The 19,792-nt window shown below is 37.2% G+C and overlaps 1 protein-coding gene across 10 annotated transcripts in view; it reads left to right on the top strand.

Moving 5' to 3' along the window:
- TTLL5 (tubulin tyrosine ligase like 5) overlaps positions 1–19,792 on the top strand; it is a 318,082-nt gene that overhangs the window by 80,737 nt on the left and 217,553 nt on the right. For all 10 annotated transcript variants that reach the window (XM_088839430.1, XM_088839428.1, XM_055435681.2 and 7 more), the window contains 3 exons: positions 3,793–3,906; positions 4,162–4,253; positions 16,541–16,603. In XM_088839430.1, the coding sequence (XP_088695556.1) occupies positions 3,793–3,906; positions 4,162–4,253; positions 16,541–16,603 (269 nt within the window). The remainder of the gene's footprint in view (positions 1–3,792; positions 3,907–4,161; positions 4,254–16,540; positions 16,604–19,792) is intronic.

The raw sequence follows: 19,792 nt of genomic DNA, 5'->3' as shown, positions 1-19,792 counted from the left end.
AAGTATTTCCTCGGTACTCATAAGCATTTTTCTTCTTTCTTTTTTTCTTTATTATCCTTCTCCCCTTTTTCTCTTACCTGTGTCTATACTTCATTTGTTAAGGCTTCATTTTGTTAAAAAGTATTGGTAGGTCTGAAATCATAATGCTTTGTTGTTCCTGTATAAATACATTTCTCTATGAACCAGCACAACAGATATTACGTAGATTAAAAAATTGCTCTCTAATTTCAAATTTATTGAAAAGCTGAGCTTGGCAAAATATTTTTGACTTTCTAATCTGATTATTTTCCATTGGCTTCTCCAAAGGCATAGGAAACCTGGGTGGATGTTAGAGAAGCATTTGAGATACCTAGACTTCAGGGGCTACATCTTTTCATATTTCTCCCTCTCAGCCTTTTTTTTTCTTTTGTAATAATTATTTGGCTGTGCTGGGTCTTAATTGCAGCATGTGGGATATTATTCCCCAACCAGGGATCGAACCCAGGTCCCCTGCATTGAGAGCATAGAGTCTTAGCCACTGGACCACCAGGGAAGTCCCCCTCTGAGCCTTCTTAATAGTTGACTCTGAGATAAATGGGTGAAGAGATTAAAGGAGTTTCCAGCCACATTTTTTTTTTCTCTTGAAGTAGCATTGACCTTTTCTTTGCAGCCTTGTGGTATTTGTGGCAGTAAAAGAATAAAGGCCTTGGTTCATGGAAGTTAACAGCTGGAGCATTCATCTAACAAGCACCATTACCCCCTCCTTTTTCTAACCTCCCAAGTACCCTGACCGGAGCACCTGCTTGAATTCCTGCACACCCCACTCAAATAACCTTCACACAGGCATGCAGTGGCTTGCCTTAGGCTTGTGTACTGTGAGTATCGTGAGTATGTGTCGGCGACAACTCTGAAAATGACTGGGAAGGTTTTGAGGTGCTCATTCTTTGTTTTGGGGAGCAGGCTAGATGACTAGAGGAAGACTGCAACAGCCCCATAATAATCTCAGTCTCTGGAAGCCAGCAACATCACTGTTGTGAAGCAGTTCTACAAAGATGAAAATTAGGTCCTAGGAAAGCAAACAAGTTTAAAAAGATAAAAAAGAAAAACAACAAACAGGCAAAACACCCCTAATAAAGACAAGGGATTGAACAACAAAAACAAAAAAAGACAAACAAGCAAAAAAACTTTTTTTTTAATTGGAGGTGCTCATTAGATGAGTGACTTGATCAGTAGTGACTTGATCTATGTTCTTATAAATATGACCATTCCTTAAAACTATTCTGATAGGTAATAATTATTTCTTAAAATACTTTTATTTTTATTTTATTGTAATACAGTTAATTAGCATTTTAAAGTAACATTCTTTCTATTCTAAAATGCTTAATCTTTATTTTTATTTATATCATTAAAATGAATGCTTACTTCACATTCTCTTCTTTCATAGTTTCAGAGGACTTTAAGATATCTTTAACTAGTGTGAGGTGATAAGGTAACTTGACTTTGGAGGTTTTACTGCCAGTGATTTTCTGATCAAAGTCATGTTGTGACATGTGAGGTAGAGAAGTCTTTTTAACAAACAGTAAATAATGTGTGAAAATGACAGACGTCCTCAAGACACCCATTTAATATTTTGGCTTTTCCGAATTATACGCTAAATAAGAACTCACACTTTAAAGATTTTTTAAAATGATTATATTGATTCCCTTCCTAAAATTTTAAACTTTCTTCTTAATTTCCCTGTAATCCCAACAAGTGCTGTGTAATGTATTTCCAGGGATTAGAAGGGAGTTGAATTTTTTTTCCAAAATTCTCTGCAAAGTTTAACTGTGGTGATCTGTGTATCAGCACATTATTTATTTGTTCAAAAATTATTTATTGATCTCCTACTCCATGCCAAGTAGTGTTCTAGATGCTGAAGATACCACAGGAAAAGCTAAAGAGAAAAAAGTTCCTGCCTTCACTCATTGCTTGCATCTGCTGATTTCATGATTTTTCTTTCATGGATTTGCTTATCAGAAAATCTGTGTTTTAAAACTCCATGCTGGTTTTGAAGATTAGTATATATTGGTCTCCCCTGCATCCAAAGATAAAGCCAATCATGGTTATTTATATACAGGTAGACATTAGTCTGTGTGGGCAACCATAACAAAGTACCATAGACCAGGTGACTTAAACCACAGAAATCTATTTCTCATAGTTCTGAAGGCTGGGAAGTTCAAGGTCAGTGTGCTGGCAAGGTTGGTTCTGCTCTGAGGCCGCCTCTTCTGGCTTGTAGATGGTCATCATCTTGCACTGTGCTCTTCGTGCACGTTCAGGCAGAGAGAGAGAACAAGCTCCCTGGTGACTCTTGTTTACAAGCATTTATCTCATTAGACCAGCGTCTCATTCTCATGGCTTCACCTACTCACCTCTGAAAAGCCCTGTCTCCAAATACCATCACCTTGTGGGGGTTAGAGCTTCAGCATGAATTTGGGGGCAACACAGACATTTAGTCTAACACTGAGTATTGTTGAGGAGCTTCCCTTGCAACTCAGTCGGTAAAGGATCTGCCTGCAATGCAGGAAACCTGGCTTCAATTCCTGGGTCCGGAAGATCCCCTGGAAAAGGAAATGGCAGCCCACTTCAGTATCCTTGGCTGGAGAATCCCATGGACAAAGGAGCTTGACAGGATACAGTCTGTGGGGTTGTGAGTTGGACACGACTTAGCGACTAAACCACTGCCATTGAGTGTTGCTAAAAATGTCAAATGTGAGTTGTCAAAAAGCCTTTCCATAGGTTGTGTACACAAAGAGGAAAATAAACAATAGTTCCTGACAGTAAGATTTCTTCTATCTGGTCAGAGTTACTTCTTGGACTCTTAGACAGATTGCACCCCCATTTTTTGGATTATTCATTCCTTATTCCCACTTGGCTGATTTAGTTATCAATCATCTTTTTTTTTTTAATAATAGTTTATTTTCACATTTCATACATCTGACTTCCTTTGTTGCCTTTATATTTCTCTGCTCTCATAACATCAAAATCACTTAAAACTTTTGTTCTCCGACAACCTTCCTAATATCACTCAGAAGCTGAAGTTGCCCTGATCATCTTTGGGGATCCATAAGGAGCATGACCCACTGGGGTGCCTCCTTGGAGTACCCAAGGCAGTCATCCTAGATCCAAGTGCCTCCTTGGAGTGCCCAAGGCAGTCATCCTAGATATAAGTCTCTTGAAGTCCAGCAGCTACAGTGTTTCTCAAGTCATAGCCTTGCTTACATTTCTTTCTGCATCACTGATAACTCTCATCTCAATATTTCCCCCTCAAGTTCTGAAGCATCCCACTGTCCAACAACTTTGTCATGTGGCAGCCGATTGTTCATTGTTTTTCTGTCTTATGTCTCACTTTTCCTAGCTCTCCTTCCCCAGTGTTAAAAAGAATATAGTGACTTCCTGAAATAAGCACATATCTAATCTTACATTGAAGTTATTTTCAGATTTTTTCCCCATATCTTTCAAATTGTTAGATTTATGTCAAAACCAAGATTAGGAGTAAGTACTAGCTTAGAAAGCCATGTGGACATACTTGCTTTTTTTGTTTGTGTCTCTTTCAGCCCATAGTGTTTTCATTCTATCCTTTTTTCTCTTTTCTTTGAGTTTGCTGGCTTTCATCTGTTTGCCAGGATTTCAGGCTAAGAGATCTATTACAGAAAATGGGCTTTGGATTTGAGCTTATACATATCATGAAACATAATGGTATTGAGGGACTGACTAGAGGGAAGTGAAGAAAGATGATGGCAATACATTTTTGTTTTTCTTTTTTCTTCTCCCTAGCGTTCCCGTCCACTCTCCGCCAGTGATGCGGAAATGAAAAACCTTGTGGGCTCAGCACGGGAGAAGATGCCGGGGAAGTTAGGTGGTTCTGTGCTTGGTCTGTCAATGGAGGAGGTAAAGATGACTCCATTTCAGGCCTTTGTGGGTTAACGTAGCGTTCAGTGAAAATTAGTGATTCATAATATTCATGACAGTCCTGTCTTACACTGAACATGGGAGATACAATCTCTCAAAAAACAGCATCTTAAATGGAATTAATTTCTTCCTTCATGCTTCTTGCATATTCTCGGGTCATAACTCTGTCCTGTAACCACATGGATTACATTTATCAAAATAGGTACTCATTTTATTTTCTCTTCCTCCATGTAGATCAAAGTTTTACGGAGGGTGAAGGAAGAGAATGATCGGAGAGGTGGATTTATTCGCATATTCCCTACATCAGAGACATGGGAAACATATGGGTGAGGTGACTCCTTTTTTTTTTTTTTTTTTTTAAATCTGTACTTCAGGTCCAGAGAATTGAATTAATTGTGACATAGTATCATCAGTGCTCTCCACTTGGTGCTTTTATTTTAATTATTTGTAACAATATGAATATTACTCCACCGGAAAACTAAAGCTTTAATGATAATTTAATCTACTTGTGCATCATTCCTCCCTTTTTGCTAGCTCCCTGCTTCCTTCCTTACTAGCCCTCTAACCCAGAGTTATATACTGTCCTAAACTTTGTGGTTATTATTACCTTGATTTGAAAAAAAAGTTTTTTACCCTCTGTATGTATACGTACACAGTATACTGTTTATTTTTAATCATTGTTGAGATCACGTTTTCATGCAATAAAATGCATCCGTTTTATTTTAAGTTTGGTGATGAATTTTGACAAATGCAGCTGTCAGTTTAATCACCGCAGTCAAGGCACAGAACCTCACGTTCCCTCCAGAGGCCCTCTCATGCCCCTTTGCAGTCATTGCCTCTCAGTACCCTGAGCCTCGAATAGCTGCTGATTTGCTTTTCATAGTACTATGGTTTTTCTAGAATTTTATACAAACAGAATCATACAGTATATATTTTTTGATGTCTGCATTCTTTTGTTTGGCATAACTTTTTTAAAGAATTATCCATGTTGCATGAAACAGTGGTAGTTCATTCCTTTATTAATACATACCATTTCACTGTATGAGTATCGCATAGTTTGTTTATCTCTTTACCTTTGTGGAACACTTGGATTGTGTCCAGTTGTGGGCTGTTGGGAAGAAAGCTGCTGTTACAAACATTCATGCACAAGTCTCTGTGTGGATATATGATCTTGTGTTTCTTGAATAAATACCTAGGGGTGGAGTAGGTGGGTCATATGATAAGGGATGAAAGAAAGAACCATTTTACATTTTACCAGGGATGTATGGGAATTCCATTGGCTTCCTGTCCTTGCTATCAATTGGTAATGTCAAGCTTTTTTAATTTTAGTCATTCGTGTGTGTGTGTGTGTGTGTAGTGTTTCTTTGTAGTTTTAATTTGTTTTTGTTCGTCAGTGATGAACAATGATATTGAGCATTCATGTGCTATTGACCATTTTTGTATCTTTTTTTTTTTCATTTAAAATTTTAAGATTTTTATCTTTTTATTTCTGTGTTATAAAGGACTCTTGATACAAGTCCTTTCCCAGATATTTACATTGTGAATATTTTCTCCAAGTCTGTGGCTAGCCTTTTTATTTTTTTAACAGTGGCTTTCAAAATACAGAAGTTTTACATGTTAATGAAGTCCAATAGACTAATTTTTTTTTTAAGGTTTTTGCATTTTGTGATTTCTAAGAAGGCTTTACCAACCCCAAGTTTGCAAAGCCTTTTCTGTTTTTTTTTGTCTAGAAGTTTTATAATTTGGGCTTTTATATTTAGGTCTATGATATGTATTGATTCAATTAGGGTATGGTGTGAAGTAAGGGTTGAAGTTCCTTCCATATGGATGTCCATTTGTTCCAGCACCGTGTTTTGAAATTACTTTGTTGAATTTAACTTGGCATCTTTGTTGAAAATTAATTGAAATATATGTATGTCTATTTCTGGATTTTATTCAGTTTCACTGATGTATGTGTTTGTCTTAATATCTGTATTTTTATACCAAGTCTTGAAATTAGGTAGTGTAAGTCTTCCATCTTTGTTCTTTTTCAGAAGTATTTTGACTATTTTGTGTCCTTTGTATTTCCAAAGAAATTTTAGAATTTCTTTGTCAGTTTCTATGCTGATTTTTGGTTGGCATTATCTTGAACATTTAGATTAATTTTGGGAAAGTGGATATTTTAACAGTTATTGAATTTTCCAAATCCGTGAACATGATAGATCTCATTTCCCTATTTGTTTAGGACTTCTTTGCTTTCTTTCTCTTAGCAGTGTTTTATGGTTTTTCAGTGTAAATCTTGAACACATTAAACTTATTGCTTAGTATTTTATGTGCATGTTATTTTTAACAGTTTTGTTGAGTTATAATTAATATACAATAAGATTCGCACATTCAAAGTGTACTATTTCATAAAGTAACATATGTATAAATCCCTGAAACTGCCCACTGCAGTCAACACAGTGAACATATACATCACTCCCGACTGTCTCTTTGTCCCCCTTTGAAATTCCTCTCTTCTGTTCTCCCTTTCCCTGCCATGCCTATTCCTGTCCCAGGTAGCTACTGATCTGCTTTCTGTCAATAAAGAGATATTTCCTTTTCCTAGGATTTCATATATAGAATTCTATTGGTTGTCCTCTTACTTGCTGATCTGTTTTTTATCTGGCAAGATTATTTTTTGGTTCATACATGTTATAGCATGTATCAGTGGTTTGATTTCCTTTTATTGTCAAGTGAAATTTTGTTAATAGGTGTATATCAGAATTTGTTTATCCTCTCCTCTGTTGATTAACATTTAGGTTCCTCCCAGTTTTTTTATTTTTGTAAAGAAAGGCTCTATGAGCATCTGTATAGAAATTTTAGTTTAAACATGTGCTTTCGTTTCTCTTAGGTAAATACCTACTTGTGGAATAACTGGATCATATCATTGTATCTGTTTAACTTTTTTGAGAAACTGCCATGTGGTTTTACCATTTTGCATTTCTATCGTAAATGTGTGAGAGCTTCAGTCTCTCCACATCCTTATCACCAGTTGGTATAGCCAGTTTAATTTTAGCTCCTCTAGGAGAGGTGGTTTCACGTGCATTTTCCTAATGATTAGTGATGTTGAGCATGTCTTCATGTACTTATTTGCCATTTGATGATCAGATATTTTGTCCATTTTTAGAATGTGTTTGTTTTCTTATAATTGAGCTATGAGAGTTCTTTTTTTTTTTTGGATATAATTCCTTTATCAGATGTGTGCTATGAGAAGATTCCTGACCCTCCCCCCCACCATATGTTGCTTGTCTTATCCTTTAAATAGTATCTTTTGAGGAGCTGAGATTTTTAATTTTAAGTCCAATTTTTTTTTAAATTACTGTGCTTTGGCATCTAAGAAATTTTTGCCTATCTCAAGTTTTCTTCTAGATATAGTTTTAAGTTTTACATTTAAGTCTGATCCATTTTGAGTTAATTTTTGTATATGGTACAAGATATGGATCATAGTTCTTTTTTATTCCAGAGGGGTATCCAATAGTTTTTGCACCATTTTTTGAAAAGACTACCTTTTGTCCATTGAACTTTTGACTACCTTTTGTCTTCTCACTTTTGTGGAAAACCACTGTGTCTTTACTGTTTATTCTATTCCACTGATCTTTTTGTCTTTGTGCCAATATAGTACCACACTGTCTTGATTGCTGTAGCTTTATAAAAAATCTTGTTCTAATTTTGCTCTTTTTCCAGGTTGTTTTGGCTATTCTAGGTCATTTGCATTTCCATTTGGATTTTAGAATTAGTTTGTCAGTTTCTACGAAAAAGCCTGCTTGGGATTTTGATTGGGATTGTATTGGCTCTCTAGATCAGTTTGAAGAGAATTGACATCTTAACAATATTGAGTCTTCCAGCCCATGAACAAGGTATATTTGTCCATTTATTTAGGTCATCTTCAATTTTTCTCAGCAGTGTTTTGTGGTGTTCAGTGTACAGATCTTTTACATTTTTTTTGTCAGATTTATTCCTAAGTATTTAATATGTTTTGATTCAATTGTAATTGATTTTGTTTTTTTAATTTCAATGTCTGATTGTTTGTTGCTAGTATATAGAAATATAGTTGACTTTTCCATATTGATTGGGGCTTCCCTAATAGCTCAATGGTAAAGAATCCTCCTGCAGTGCAGGAGACCCTAGTTCAATTCCTAGGTCGGGAAGATCAGCAGGAGAAGAGATAGTCTACCCACTCCAGTATTCTTGAGCGTCCCTTGTGGCTCAGCTGGTAAAGAATCCGCCTGTAATGTGCGAGACCTGGGTTCAATCCCTAGATTGGAAAAATCCCCTGGAGAAGGGAAAGGCTACCCACTCCAGTATTCTGGCCTGGAGGATTCCATGGACTGTGTAGTACATGGGGTTGCAAAGAGTCGGACACGACCGAGCGACTTTCACGCGTGTCCTGTAATCTTGCACTACCTGGGGCTTCCCAGGTGGCGCTAGTGGTAAAGGACCTGCCTGTCAGTGTAGTAGATGTGAGAGATGAGGGTTGATCCCTGGTTCGGAAAGCTCCCCTGGAGAAGAGCAATGGCAACCCACTCCAGTATTCTTGCCTGGAGAATCCCCTGGACAGAGGAGCCTGGCAGGCTACAGTCCATAGGTTTGCACAGAGTCAGACACAAGTGAAGCAACTTAGCATGCACGCACACAATCTTGCTAAACTAACTTGTCAGTTATTGAAGGTTTTTGGAGACTTCATAGGATCTCCTACCTAGTTGAAAATATTGTCTGTGAATAAAGACAGTTTTCCTTTTTCCTTCCCAATCTGGATATGTTTTATTGCTTTATTCTTGCTTGATTACATTGGCAAGAACCTCCAGCACAGTGTTGAGCAGGACCAGTTAGAGCAGACGTCCCAGTCTGGTTTCTGTTCTTAGGGTAAGCATTCAGTCTTCCAATATTAAGTATGATGTTAGTGTTAGGTTTTTCGTAGATGCGCTTCATCAGATGGAAGGAGTTCCCTTCTATTTCTCTTTTGCTAAGAGTTTTTATCAGAAATGGATGTTAGATTTTGCCAATTACTTTTTCTACATCTCTTGACATAATAATATGTTTTTTCTGTTTTGGTTTTTTAATATAGTGAATTGCATCCATTCCATTTTTTAATGGTAAACTTAACATTGCTTTCCTGAAATAAACTCCATTTGGTCTGACATGTATCCTTTTTAAAGACTGTTGAATTTTATTTACTAAAATGAGATTTTTACGTCTTTGTTCATAAGAGATACTGATCTGTGGTTTTACTATAATATATTTGGTTTTAGTATGAGGATAATGCTGGCCTCAGAATAAGTTGGAGAGTGTTCTCATCTCTTCAATTTTCTGGAAGAATTTACGGAGGATTGGTATTTTTTATTTCTTGAATGTTTGGTAGAATTGACTAGTGGAGCCATCTGGACCAGAAGTTCAATTTCAGTTTCTTTAACACATACAGGGCTATTCAGATTATCTCTTTCTAGTCGAATGACCTTTGGTAGTTGGTATCTTTTTAAGCATTTTTCCATTTCATATATATTGCGTTTGTAAGCACAAAATTATTCCTGATATTCACCTATCCTTTTAATATTGGTAGAATCTGCAGTGATGTTACTTCTCTCATTTCTGATATTGGTAATTTAATTCTTCTCTCTTTTTATCATATTCAGTCTGGCTAGAGGTTTATCAATTTCATTGATCTTCGAAAAGACCCAGTTTTTAGTTTCATTGTTTTCTATTTCTTATACATTGACTTCCTTTCTAATATTGTTTGCTTTCTTTAACTTACTAGGGGACTTTATTTACTTTTTTTCGCCCCTAGTTTCTCTAGATAGAAGCTGATGTCATTGATTTGAGACCTTTCTTCTTTTCTGTGTGTGTTTAAGCGCTATAAATTTCCTACTAAGTACTGTTTTTTCAGAGTCCCATAAATTTTGATTGTTGTATTTTTTGTTTTTATTCTGTCTTTGGCCTGTGGACTATTTAGAAGTGTGTTATTTAGTTTTCAGATATTTGGATTTTTTTCTAGAGATTTTTCTGTTAATGATTTCCAATTTACTTCTTTTGTACTCAGAAAATGTACTTTGTGTAAGCTGAATCTTTTAAAATGTACTGAGACTCGTTTTATGGTTCAGGATATGACTTGTCCTACAAACGTAACATGTACATTGAAAAGAATATACATCCTGCTGTTGTTGGGTGGAGTGTTCTATAAATGTCTGTTAGGTCAAAGTATTTGACAGTTCAGATATCCTCTGTTTTTACTAATTTTATCAGTCATCAAGAGTGTATGTTGAAATCTCCCATTATAATTGAGACCTTGTCAATTTCTCCTTTTAGTTCTGTCAGTTTTTCTTTTTGTGGATTTTGGAACTCTGTCATTAGGTACCTCTGCAATAGATTTGTTATGTCTTCTTCATAAGTTGACTTCTTTATTGCCTTGAAATGTCCCTGTTTATCTTTGATATTGCTGTTTGTCCACAAGTCTGTTTGTCTGCTTAATATACTTGCCTTAGCTTTCTTTCTTTTTTTTTTTTTTTCAAGTTTAAGGTGTGTAGTATAATGATTTGATTTACGTCATGGAATGATTATCACAGTAAGTTTAGTGAACATCCATCAGCTCATAGAGACACAAAGTTAAACAGAGACGCGCTAAAAGTAAAACTAAAGAACTCTTAGGATTTACTCTCTTAACAATTTTTATCTATAGCATATAGAAGTGTTAATTCTTTTTTCATGTTGTACATTATAACACTTGCACTTATCTTATAACTGGAAACTTGAACCTTTTGACTGCCTTCTCCGGTTTCTCCTCCCCTCACCCTTACCCATTCCAGCTTTCTTAAGGCTAGTGTTTGCATGCTTATCTTTTTTTATTGTTGTGTTACTTTTAATCTCTCTGCGTCTTTATAGTTAAAGTAGATGACTGTCAAAAAAAAGGAAGTCCTGCTGTTGTGGCAACCTAGCTGAACCTTAAGGGATAATGCTAGCTGAAATAAACCAGAACAGCAAATGTTATATAATCTCACTCATATGTGGAATCTTGATTGGAAAAAAAAAAAAGGTAGAACTGATAGAAACAAAGAGTGGAATGATAGTTGCCATGGGCTGGTGTGGGGAGATGGGAGATGTCGATCAAAGGGCACAGATCAGTTTCAAGATGAATAAACTCTGGGAATGTAATGTACAGCGTGGTGATATGATTGGATTTAGATGGGCCACATTACTGTTTTCTTTTTGTCTAATGTGTTCTTTATTCCCTTTTTATTTTCTCCTGTCTTTTTTGGATTAATTCATTCCTCCTGCTTCTTTGTTGTGCTTTTTAAAAGTGTGGTTGCTCTAGGGTGACAGTATACATCCTTTAGTTACCACAGTGCGCCTTGAAATAATGTTACACTATTTCATGTATAATTTAGGAATTTTACAGCCACTATACCTCCATGCTTCCCTCCTGTCCTTTGGGCTGTTGTTGTCATGCATTTTATTTCTGTTTAAGTTTTAAATACCATAGTGCTTTGGTTATTTTTGCTTTGAACAGTTTAAGGAAATTTAAATATGAGGAAAAATCTCATAATTATGCATTTGCTATCATTTCCATTGCTCTTATTTCTTTTATGTTGATCATGTTTTTATCTGACATCATTTTCTTCCATCTGAAGAACTTCTTTTAGGATTTATTTTAGTGCAGTCAGTTCTCTCAAGTGTTGTTTATCTGAAAGCCTATCTTATATTTTCAATTTTGAAAGATTTTTTTCATTGGTTTTAGAGTTCTGGGCTGGCACTTTTCCCCGATACTTCAAAAGTATTGTTCTATTGTCTTTTGGCTTGCAGTTTTCTGATTAGAAGCATGCAGTAATTTTTACCTTTGTTCTTTGGTGCATAATGTGGCTCTTTTTCTCAGCCTGCTTTTTAGATTATTTCTTTATAACTGATTCTCAATAATGTGATTATGATATATGCTTTGGTGTCATTTTCTTCATGTTTCTTCTGCTTTAGATTCATTGAGTTTCTTGGTCTATGGGGTTATATATAGTTTTCCTTAAATTTGGAAAACTTTTGACCATTATTTCCTCAAATGTTTTGTTTGTTTTTTCCATTTCCCTCCTCTCCTTTCAGTACTGTGGTTACATGGCTCTGTTCATTTTTTTATATTCTTTTTCTTTCTTCATTTTGGATGGTTATCTTTCTCTGGTTCTCATTTCATTCATCTTTGAAGGAATTAAATCATCTGCAATGTTAAATCTTCTATTAATTCTAACCAATGAAATGTTCATTTCACATATTTCATTTTTTACCTTTAGTACTACCATCTCTTTCTCTTTATATCTTCTTTTTCTCTTTTTAAAAAATATTTTCATGATTTCCTTTACTCGTGTGCATATATTATGTTTATAATAGCTGTTTTAAAATCTTGTTCTATTATCTCTGTCATTTCTGAGTCTGTTTCTATTGACTGATTTTCCTTTTGTCAATGAGTTGTATTTTTTCTGTTTCTTCATATGTGCAGTGATTCTTTTAAAACCGAATGTTGTAATTGCACATTGTAAATGTTGTGTGGTTGTGTTTGGATTTTACTGCTTCTTTAAAGCCTGTTGAAAGTTTTTTTTAGGCCAGACACTTAAGTTACTTGTAGATCAGCTTACTCTTTTTCAGGCTCTTTAAAAGTGTTTTTATGGTTTGTTTAGAATAGCTTTTTGTCTAGGTCTAGGATAATTCCTGGAGAAGGCAATGGCAAGCCACTCCAGTACTCTTGCCTAGAAAATCCCATGGATGGAGGAGCCTGGTAGGCTGCAGTCCGTGGGGTCGCTAAGGGTTGGACACGACTGAGCGACTTCACTTTCACTTTTCACTTTCACACATTGGAGAAGGAAATGGAGCCCACTCTGGTGTTCTTGCCTGAAGAATCCCAGGGACAGGGGAGCCTGGTGGGCTTCCATCTATGGGGTCACACAGAGTCGGACACGACTGAAGTGACTTAGCAGCAGCAGCAGCAGCAGGATAATTCCACTACTGAAGACTCTTTGGGGGTGTCTGTTAAATGACCCCCATGTTCAGTGAGATCTCTCCCTTCTGGCTGATGGGAACGCAGATCAACTGGCAGCCTTGTATGAACTCTGCAAAGTACTCAGCTTACACTTTCTCCTTAATTTCTTTACTCTGACAGCTGCTCCTTGCACAGCCTGTGCACTTTTTCACCCTGTGCCTGAGTAGATCGGAATTCATCCAGAGATTCAAAGGGTCCTTTGTGATGATTTTGTTTGTTTGTTAGTTTTGATTTCTTCTTATATATAGCTTCTTCCTCTCCAGGACATCGCTCTGAAAATTCTAGCACTTCTAGAACTTTGATCTCTGTCTTCTCAACACAGAGACTCTTGGATTTCCCTTGAATTCCTTCTCTTTCTGCATGGTCTGGAGTTGCCTCTAGGTAGGAAGGTGGGACAATCAGGGGGCTCCCTTCACTTATTTCCCCTTTCAGGTATCACAGTCCTGCACTGCCTGTTGTTTTCACAAGTGGAAACAGCTGTTTCATGTACTTTATGCACTTTTCTAGCTGTTTATGATGAAAGAGCGAGTCTTACAGCAGTTGTCATCTCATATGTAGAAACAATTCTGTTGTTTAGTTTGTATTGCTGTTGAAAAAATGGCATGCTTTAGGTATTCTTCCTTTTTTCATTCAATATTATTAAGGTTTATTTTGTTACATGTAGCTTTTGAATTCATTCATTCTTTTTCAGTGCTTTATTATATTCTTCTATGACTTTATATTGCTGTTAAGTTTCCCATTCTCTTGTTGATGGTATTTGACGGCTTCCTGGTCTTTTTGATGTTAAAGACAGCTGTGCTCTAGATATTATAATGTGTGTTTCCTGGGTATATATCTAGGAATGGAATGTATCTATAGGGCAATAAGATAAGTGAATGTTCAACTTTAAAAGGTAATGCTAAAAAAAGAAGGTAATGCTCAATTGTTTTCCGAAGTAACTATGTAAATCTGTACTCCTGTCAGCAGTGCCTAGGAAGGAAGTCCTGTTGATCTGTATATTCCATAATATGTAATACTGTCAACTTCTTAATTTTTGTCAAAATATTGAATGTAAAATGGTATCTTATTTTGGTCTTGATTTGCACTTCTCTGATTACTAGTAAGATTGAGAACCTCTGTACTTTATGAGTAACATTTTTCTTCCTTTGTAATTACCTGTTGATCTAGTTGGGCTATTACTGAATCTAAGTATACAGCTACACCTTAAAGGAGTAAAAGAACTGTTTTCTGTCTGTTTTCTTTTGGAAACACAGCTGTTCACAGATAAATCTTTTTATCTTGCAAAATAGTCTATCCACATATTTAGTTACACCTTATAAAGACCCAGGAATTCAACAGAAAGATACTGCTTGGCTTTTCAAAATTAATAGAAGTTATCTTTTGATATGTTTTTGAAGAGTTCGAATAGTTGCAGTTCCTAGAAAACATAGCTTTTAATTAATAAAAGTGTAATCCTCTACTCTTGACTTTTTGAGAGACAGGACCCTAACCTGAGTACCTTTTTCTCAGGGACTAATTACAGATAATGTTGCAGTCTCCTAGGGAGTCCAGTAATGACACCTATCTTTAGTAGTTTGGTTTTGAACCTGTGAGAAGACAGACTAAGATAGGTGGAGGCCAAAATACCACTTTCCAATACTGATAAAGTCTAGGTCCAGAGACTTGATCATATCTGTTTACAAGCAAATGCACTTTCTGTTGACCCTCAGAATTGGACAGATTTACGTACCCATTTTTAGGCAAAGTTAGCCTGGTAGGCTGCAGTCCATGGGCTTGCGAAGAGTTGGACGTGACTGAGCGACTTCACTTTCACTTTTCACTTGCATGCATTGGGGAAGGAAATGGCAACCCACTCCAGTGTTCTTGCCTGGAGAATCCCAGGGACGGGGGAGCCCGGTGGGCTGCTGTCTATGGGGTCGCACAGAGTCAGACACGACTGAAGCGACTTAGCAGCAGCAGCAGAATGAGCTGTGCATCAGGAACACCTGACCCACAGAGCAGCAGAGGATATGTGCTTCCTGAGGAGAGATTATCCCCCCAGGAAAGAAGGGAGATGCTTGTTGAACTTTTCCTGAATTACCAATCCAGTAAATCACTCCACCTCTCCTGGGACCTCTGAGAAAAATGAAAGAGAACACCAAGAATTTTAAACTAATTGAGTTACCTTCATGTAGCGAAAGATGCACTTATCTGCTAACAAGTATTCCTTTTTTATTAATGTATGTTTATTGAGTATCAACAAGTATCTACCAGTATGCTTGGTGCTTTGAGTGTGAAACGTGTTAGTTGGGATCTCTGTCCTTTGAGAGTTAGCAGTATGATTAGAGAGAATTTATTTATACATGTAATAGAAATAGCTCATATTTGTATTGCTCCTTGTAATTATAATGTACTTTATATACATCTTCCTGGTGGCTCAGATGGTAAAGAATCTGCCTGCAATGCAGGAGACCCAGGTTCAATCCCTGGGTCAGGAAGATCCCCTGGAGAAAGAAATGGCAACCCAATCCAGTACTCCTGCCTGGAAAACCCCATGGACAGAAGAGCCTAGCGGGCTACAGTCCATGGGGCCTTAAAGATTCAGACATGACTGAGTGACTAACACTCACTTATACACATCGTTGTATTCCCATTTTAATGATAAGGAAAATCCGGCTCAGTAAAGTACTGTGACTTGTCCAAGATCACACAGTGGGACTTGATTCAGGTGTTCTGACTCCAGATCCTACTTTTCCCTGCTGCATCATGCTGCTTTCCAAGAAGAGAAAGTTTATTCTACGAGACAGTGTATGACAGGTCCCTCTGGCATGCGGTGAAGGCGGAGGCGGAAGGCCAGGACAAGGGCACCTCTGTAGACTTGCAGCAGTCCTCTCAGGGAAGGCTTCGTGCAGCACAGTGGACTTGAGCTGCTTCTTGAAGGGTGGATTATGGATAAGTAAAGAGGGTGTGAGGAGAAGGTGTCCAGACAGAGGCAAAGGTATCAGTGGGAGGTGTGGCATGAGAGGGTTATAGCAGACTTGTCTGGACTTTAGGACCCCTGTTGGGGCACTGGGAGGAGAAGGGGTGAATGAACAGATGGTACAGATGACCCAGCTTTTGAAATCTTGAAAGAGAAAGTATATGCCTCTTGCAGTTGGCATCACGGAGCCACTGAAGTCTCTGGAGAAATAAGATGATTGAAACAATCTGTCAGTATTTTCATGCCCTTTATGCAGCTTCCATTCCCGACTTCATATGACCTCTTTTCTAGCTATCTGTGATTTTTGTTGGTGGCTTAATTTTTGTTTTCCAGTTTTATTTTCTGAATTTAGTATACCAGCTTTTATTAATCCAAGAAGTCCTGCCTTTTCTTCCTTTTTATTTTGTTATTATTGTCTTCTATATTCTTTTCTTTTATTGTATTTTCTGCTATTCTGTTTTTTTTTTATCATTTTAATTTGAGCAAGTATCTCCTCCTTTGTCACGTTAGAGACTATATATATATTTTTAGAAAACCTGTCACTTTTGTGCTTGATTTGTGTTTTATTTCTAATTTTTCATTTTCGGCTAAGCTTTAGGAAATAACCAGTTCCTCTCTTTGTCTTTTAGGTCCTACCTTGAACACAAGACCTCCATGAACTATATGCTGGCAACACGTCTCTTTCAAGACAGGTGGAGATTTGTTAATCTTATAAATTTAGTAGGACTAGATCACAAAATTAACAGAAAGTAAATGCAAACGAAGAAAAGAGGATTTATAAAAGTCTTCAGGAATATTTGATAGAAAGAACTTTATGGAAAACACAACATAGAACTCATTAACTCTCAGCACTTTGTAATATTTCTAGATGCTACAGATTAAACTGTAAAGACCTTAACACATATCCTAAAATTTTTCCTCCTTAAAGGAAGGCCCTTACTCAGTGCCTTTTTGCTTTAGACACACTTATCACAGACATGATTATCTGTCTTTCTAGACTAGACGAGATTAAAAGGATCAGATTAGAAAAGCTACAGGAGAGGTAATTCACAAAATAAATACAGTGAGAGTTGTAAGAAATGACAACTGATAACCTCAATACAAGGGAAAATAGGGCAGAAATGATGGAAAACAGACACCAGAATTCAAATAGCGCAGCAGTCAGGGACTGCTTAGTCCCACATACTTCTGTTGCCCCCGAGACATAACTGCATTGCAGTACAGTTCAGTAAGTGACCAACAAGGAACCGTAGGTATTTAAAGAAGCTGGTATTATTTTCAAGGTATGTGTGCTTTTTTGGTGGGATTCTTAAAAAGAGATATCCAGATTTCAGCCACTTCTTGTGATTTCATTATCCATCCTCAGGAACTGTATAGGATTTCTAGTTTCTCTCTGTAAATTTGTGGTTATTACCATTGATTAAGTAATTATACTGTGTAGCTTCCAGTGAAAGAGATCTTGAGATTTACTTGGACGATATAGAAACTCAGTTCCTTATATGTAACCTGGTTCCAGATCCCTACCTGCTACCTCCTCCCTGGAAATTTTTACAAGCCTTCTGTATTGTTCTGGTTCAGACACTATACTAAGATTTGTTCTGGTGTGTTACTTTTCAGTATTTTACTTTTGCAGTGGATGAATCCTTTCAGTCTGAAGGTTTAAGTCTTTCAAACTGTGGGAAATATTCCCCTTATCCTGTCTTTCCTGGGGACCTTCTGTTAGATAAAATTTGGATCCTGTGCTATATCCTCCATATTTCTTTACTTTTTTCTGATACTTTTGATCTCATTGTCTCTTAGCTTTAAATTCTTGGAGATTTTTTTAACTTTGTCTTCTAAAAATTCTAAATTGATCTTTAGCCTTACCTATCTTCTTACTCACTGCTGCTGCTGCTGCTTAGTCACTTCAGTCGTGTCCAACTCTGTGTGACCTCATAGACGGCCCAGCACTGAAAAGGATTGTTTGATGTACTTCTTTTTATTTTAGCAAGTACGATTTTAACATCCAAGAACTGTTTTTGCTTTCTGACTAGTTTTCATAGTTTATGGATGTAATATTAGATTGGTTCTGGTACCAGTTCCAATGTGGCGGAGGTAGAGTGTTTCCCCTACAGCACCAAGCAATTGCAACCTGCTGTAGTCGAGAACTCAGTTGGGTTCTGACACTATCTACCTGGAGATCAGCATCAGATTCCAGTTTAATGGTCCAGTCCTACAAGGTTCTACCCTCCCCCCAATCCTCCCACCTTACTTTGGATGCTAATCACAGCCCAGGTTGTTACCTTTATTTCTGACCTACTGGCTGCATATAAGAGATTTCCATGACCCCTTCTGTCGGGGGACATTCAGAAGAATATTCAACTCATCGTATCACCAGTTTATTATAAAAGGGTATATATAACTCATGAACAGCCAGATGGAAAAGACACTTAGGGCCCTCTCTAGGTGCACCATTCTCCCCACTTCTCTGCAAGCTCACCAACTTGGAAACTCTCTGAACCCCATACTTCTAGGTTTCTATGGGAGCTGCATGACATAAGTGTGATTGATTAAATCATCGACTGTTGGTAATTACACTCTATCTCTAGCCCCTTTCCCCTCCCAGAAAGTCAGGGGGATGAGACTGAAAGCTTCAACCCTCTCATCACAGGGTTGATTCCTCTGGTGACCAGCCCCCACCCTGAAGTGATCCAAGGACTTTCTAAAAGTCACCTCATTAGCATGACAAACGATGCTTTACCACTCATCACTTAGACATTTTAAGGGTTTTAGGAGCTCTGTGCCAGAAACAGGGATGAAAACCAAGTAAGTATATATATTTCTCACTATAAATCACAGTATTACAAATGTTTTTTTAATCTCTCTAGCATAATTATTGAAAATTCTTTTCTGTTTTTTGCACTATTTTGAATTCTTCTGGATTATTTCTCCTTGTTTATCTCACTCTTTCTAGTTTATGCTCTTATATTTCCTGAAACATCTGGTGATTTCTAATTGTCCAGTCATATTTATAAGTAATAGACTGTTTGCTTAGGATTGGTGAGTTTCCTTAAAGGTTGTGTCCATCTGTTTCTGAACTGACGTGAAGTCTATGCTTGAGGCTAGATTGCTCTGTAATTGAGCTTCTTGTGAGGGAGAAGAAAGGTAGAACAGGTAATCTGGAAACCACTATGAAAATTAGGAAGCATTCTTTCAGGGGAGATCATAACAATGAAAACATTTGAGATGTAATAATATATGGGCTTTTTTATTAATACATTCAATAATGTGTTAATAGTAGTACGCCTAGCAGTGGGTCTAATAACCACCATAATTTAAAAAGTGTTGTCAGTTCAGTTCAGTCACTCAGTCGTGTCCGACTCTTTGCGACCCCATGAATCACAGCATGCTAGCCCTCCCTGTCCATCACCAACTCCCGGAGTTCACTCAGACTCATGTCCATCGAGTTGGTGATGCCATCCAGCCATCTCATTCTCTGTCGTCCACGTCTTCTCCCACCCCCAATCCCTCCTAGCATCAGACTCTGTTCCAGTGAGTCAACTCATCGCATGAGGTGGCCAAAGTATTGGAGTTTCAGCTTTGGCATCAGTCCTTCCAATGAACACCCAGGACTGATCTCCTTTAGAATGGACTGGTTGGATCTCCTTGCAGTCCAAAGGACTCTCAAGAATCTTCTCCAGCACCACAGTTCAAAAGCATCAATTCTTCAGCGATCAGCTTTCTTCACAGTCCAACTCTCACTTTGGTAATATTTTGAGACCCCTGGAGCAACTCTGAAACATGAAAAAATGTGTTATTTCTTTTGGTAACAAAATCGCGCTTACACTACTGCGGATGATCCCCTACATGTATATGATGCTGAATTTCTGTTAGAGAATTAA

This window comes from Moschus berezovskii, chromosome 9, assembly GCF_049115385.1.
Source record: "Moschus berezovskii isolate FMDL1 chromosome 9, NW_MosBer_1.0, whole genome shotgun sequence".
NCBI lineage: Eukaryota > Metazoa > Chordata > Mammalia > Artiodactyla > Moschidae > Moschus > Moschus berezovskii.
This window is presented reverse-complemented; position numbering and strand designations above follow the sequence as displayed.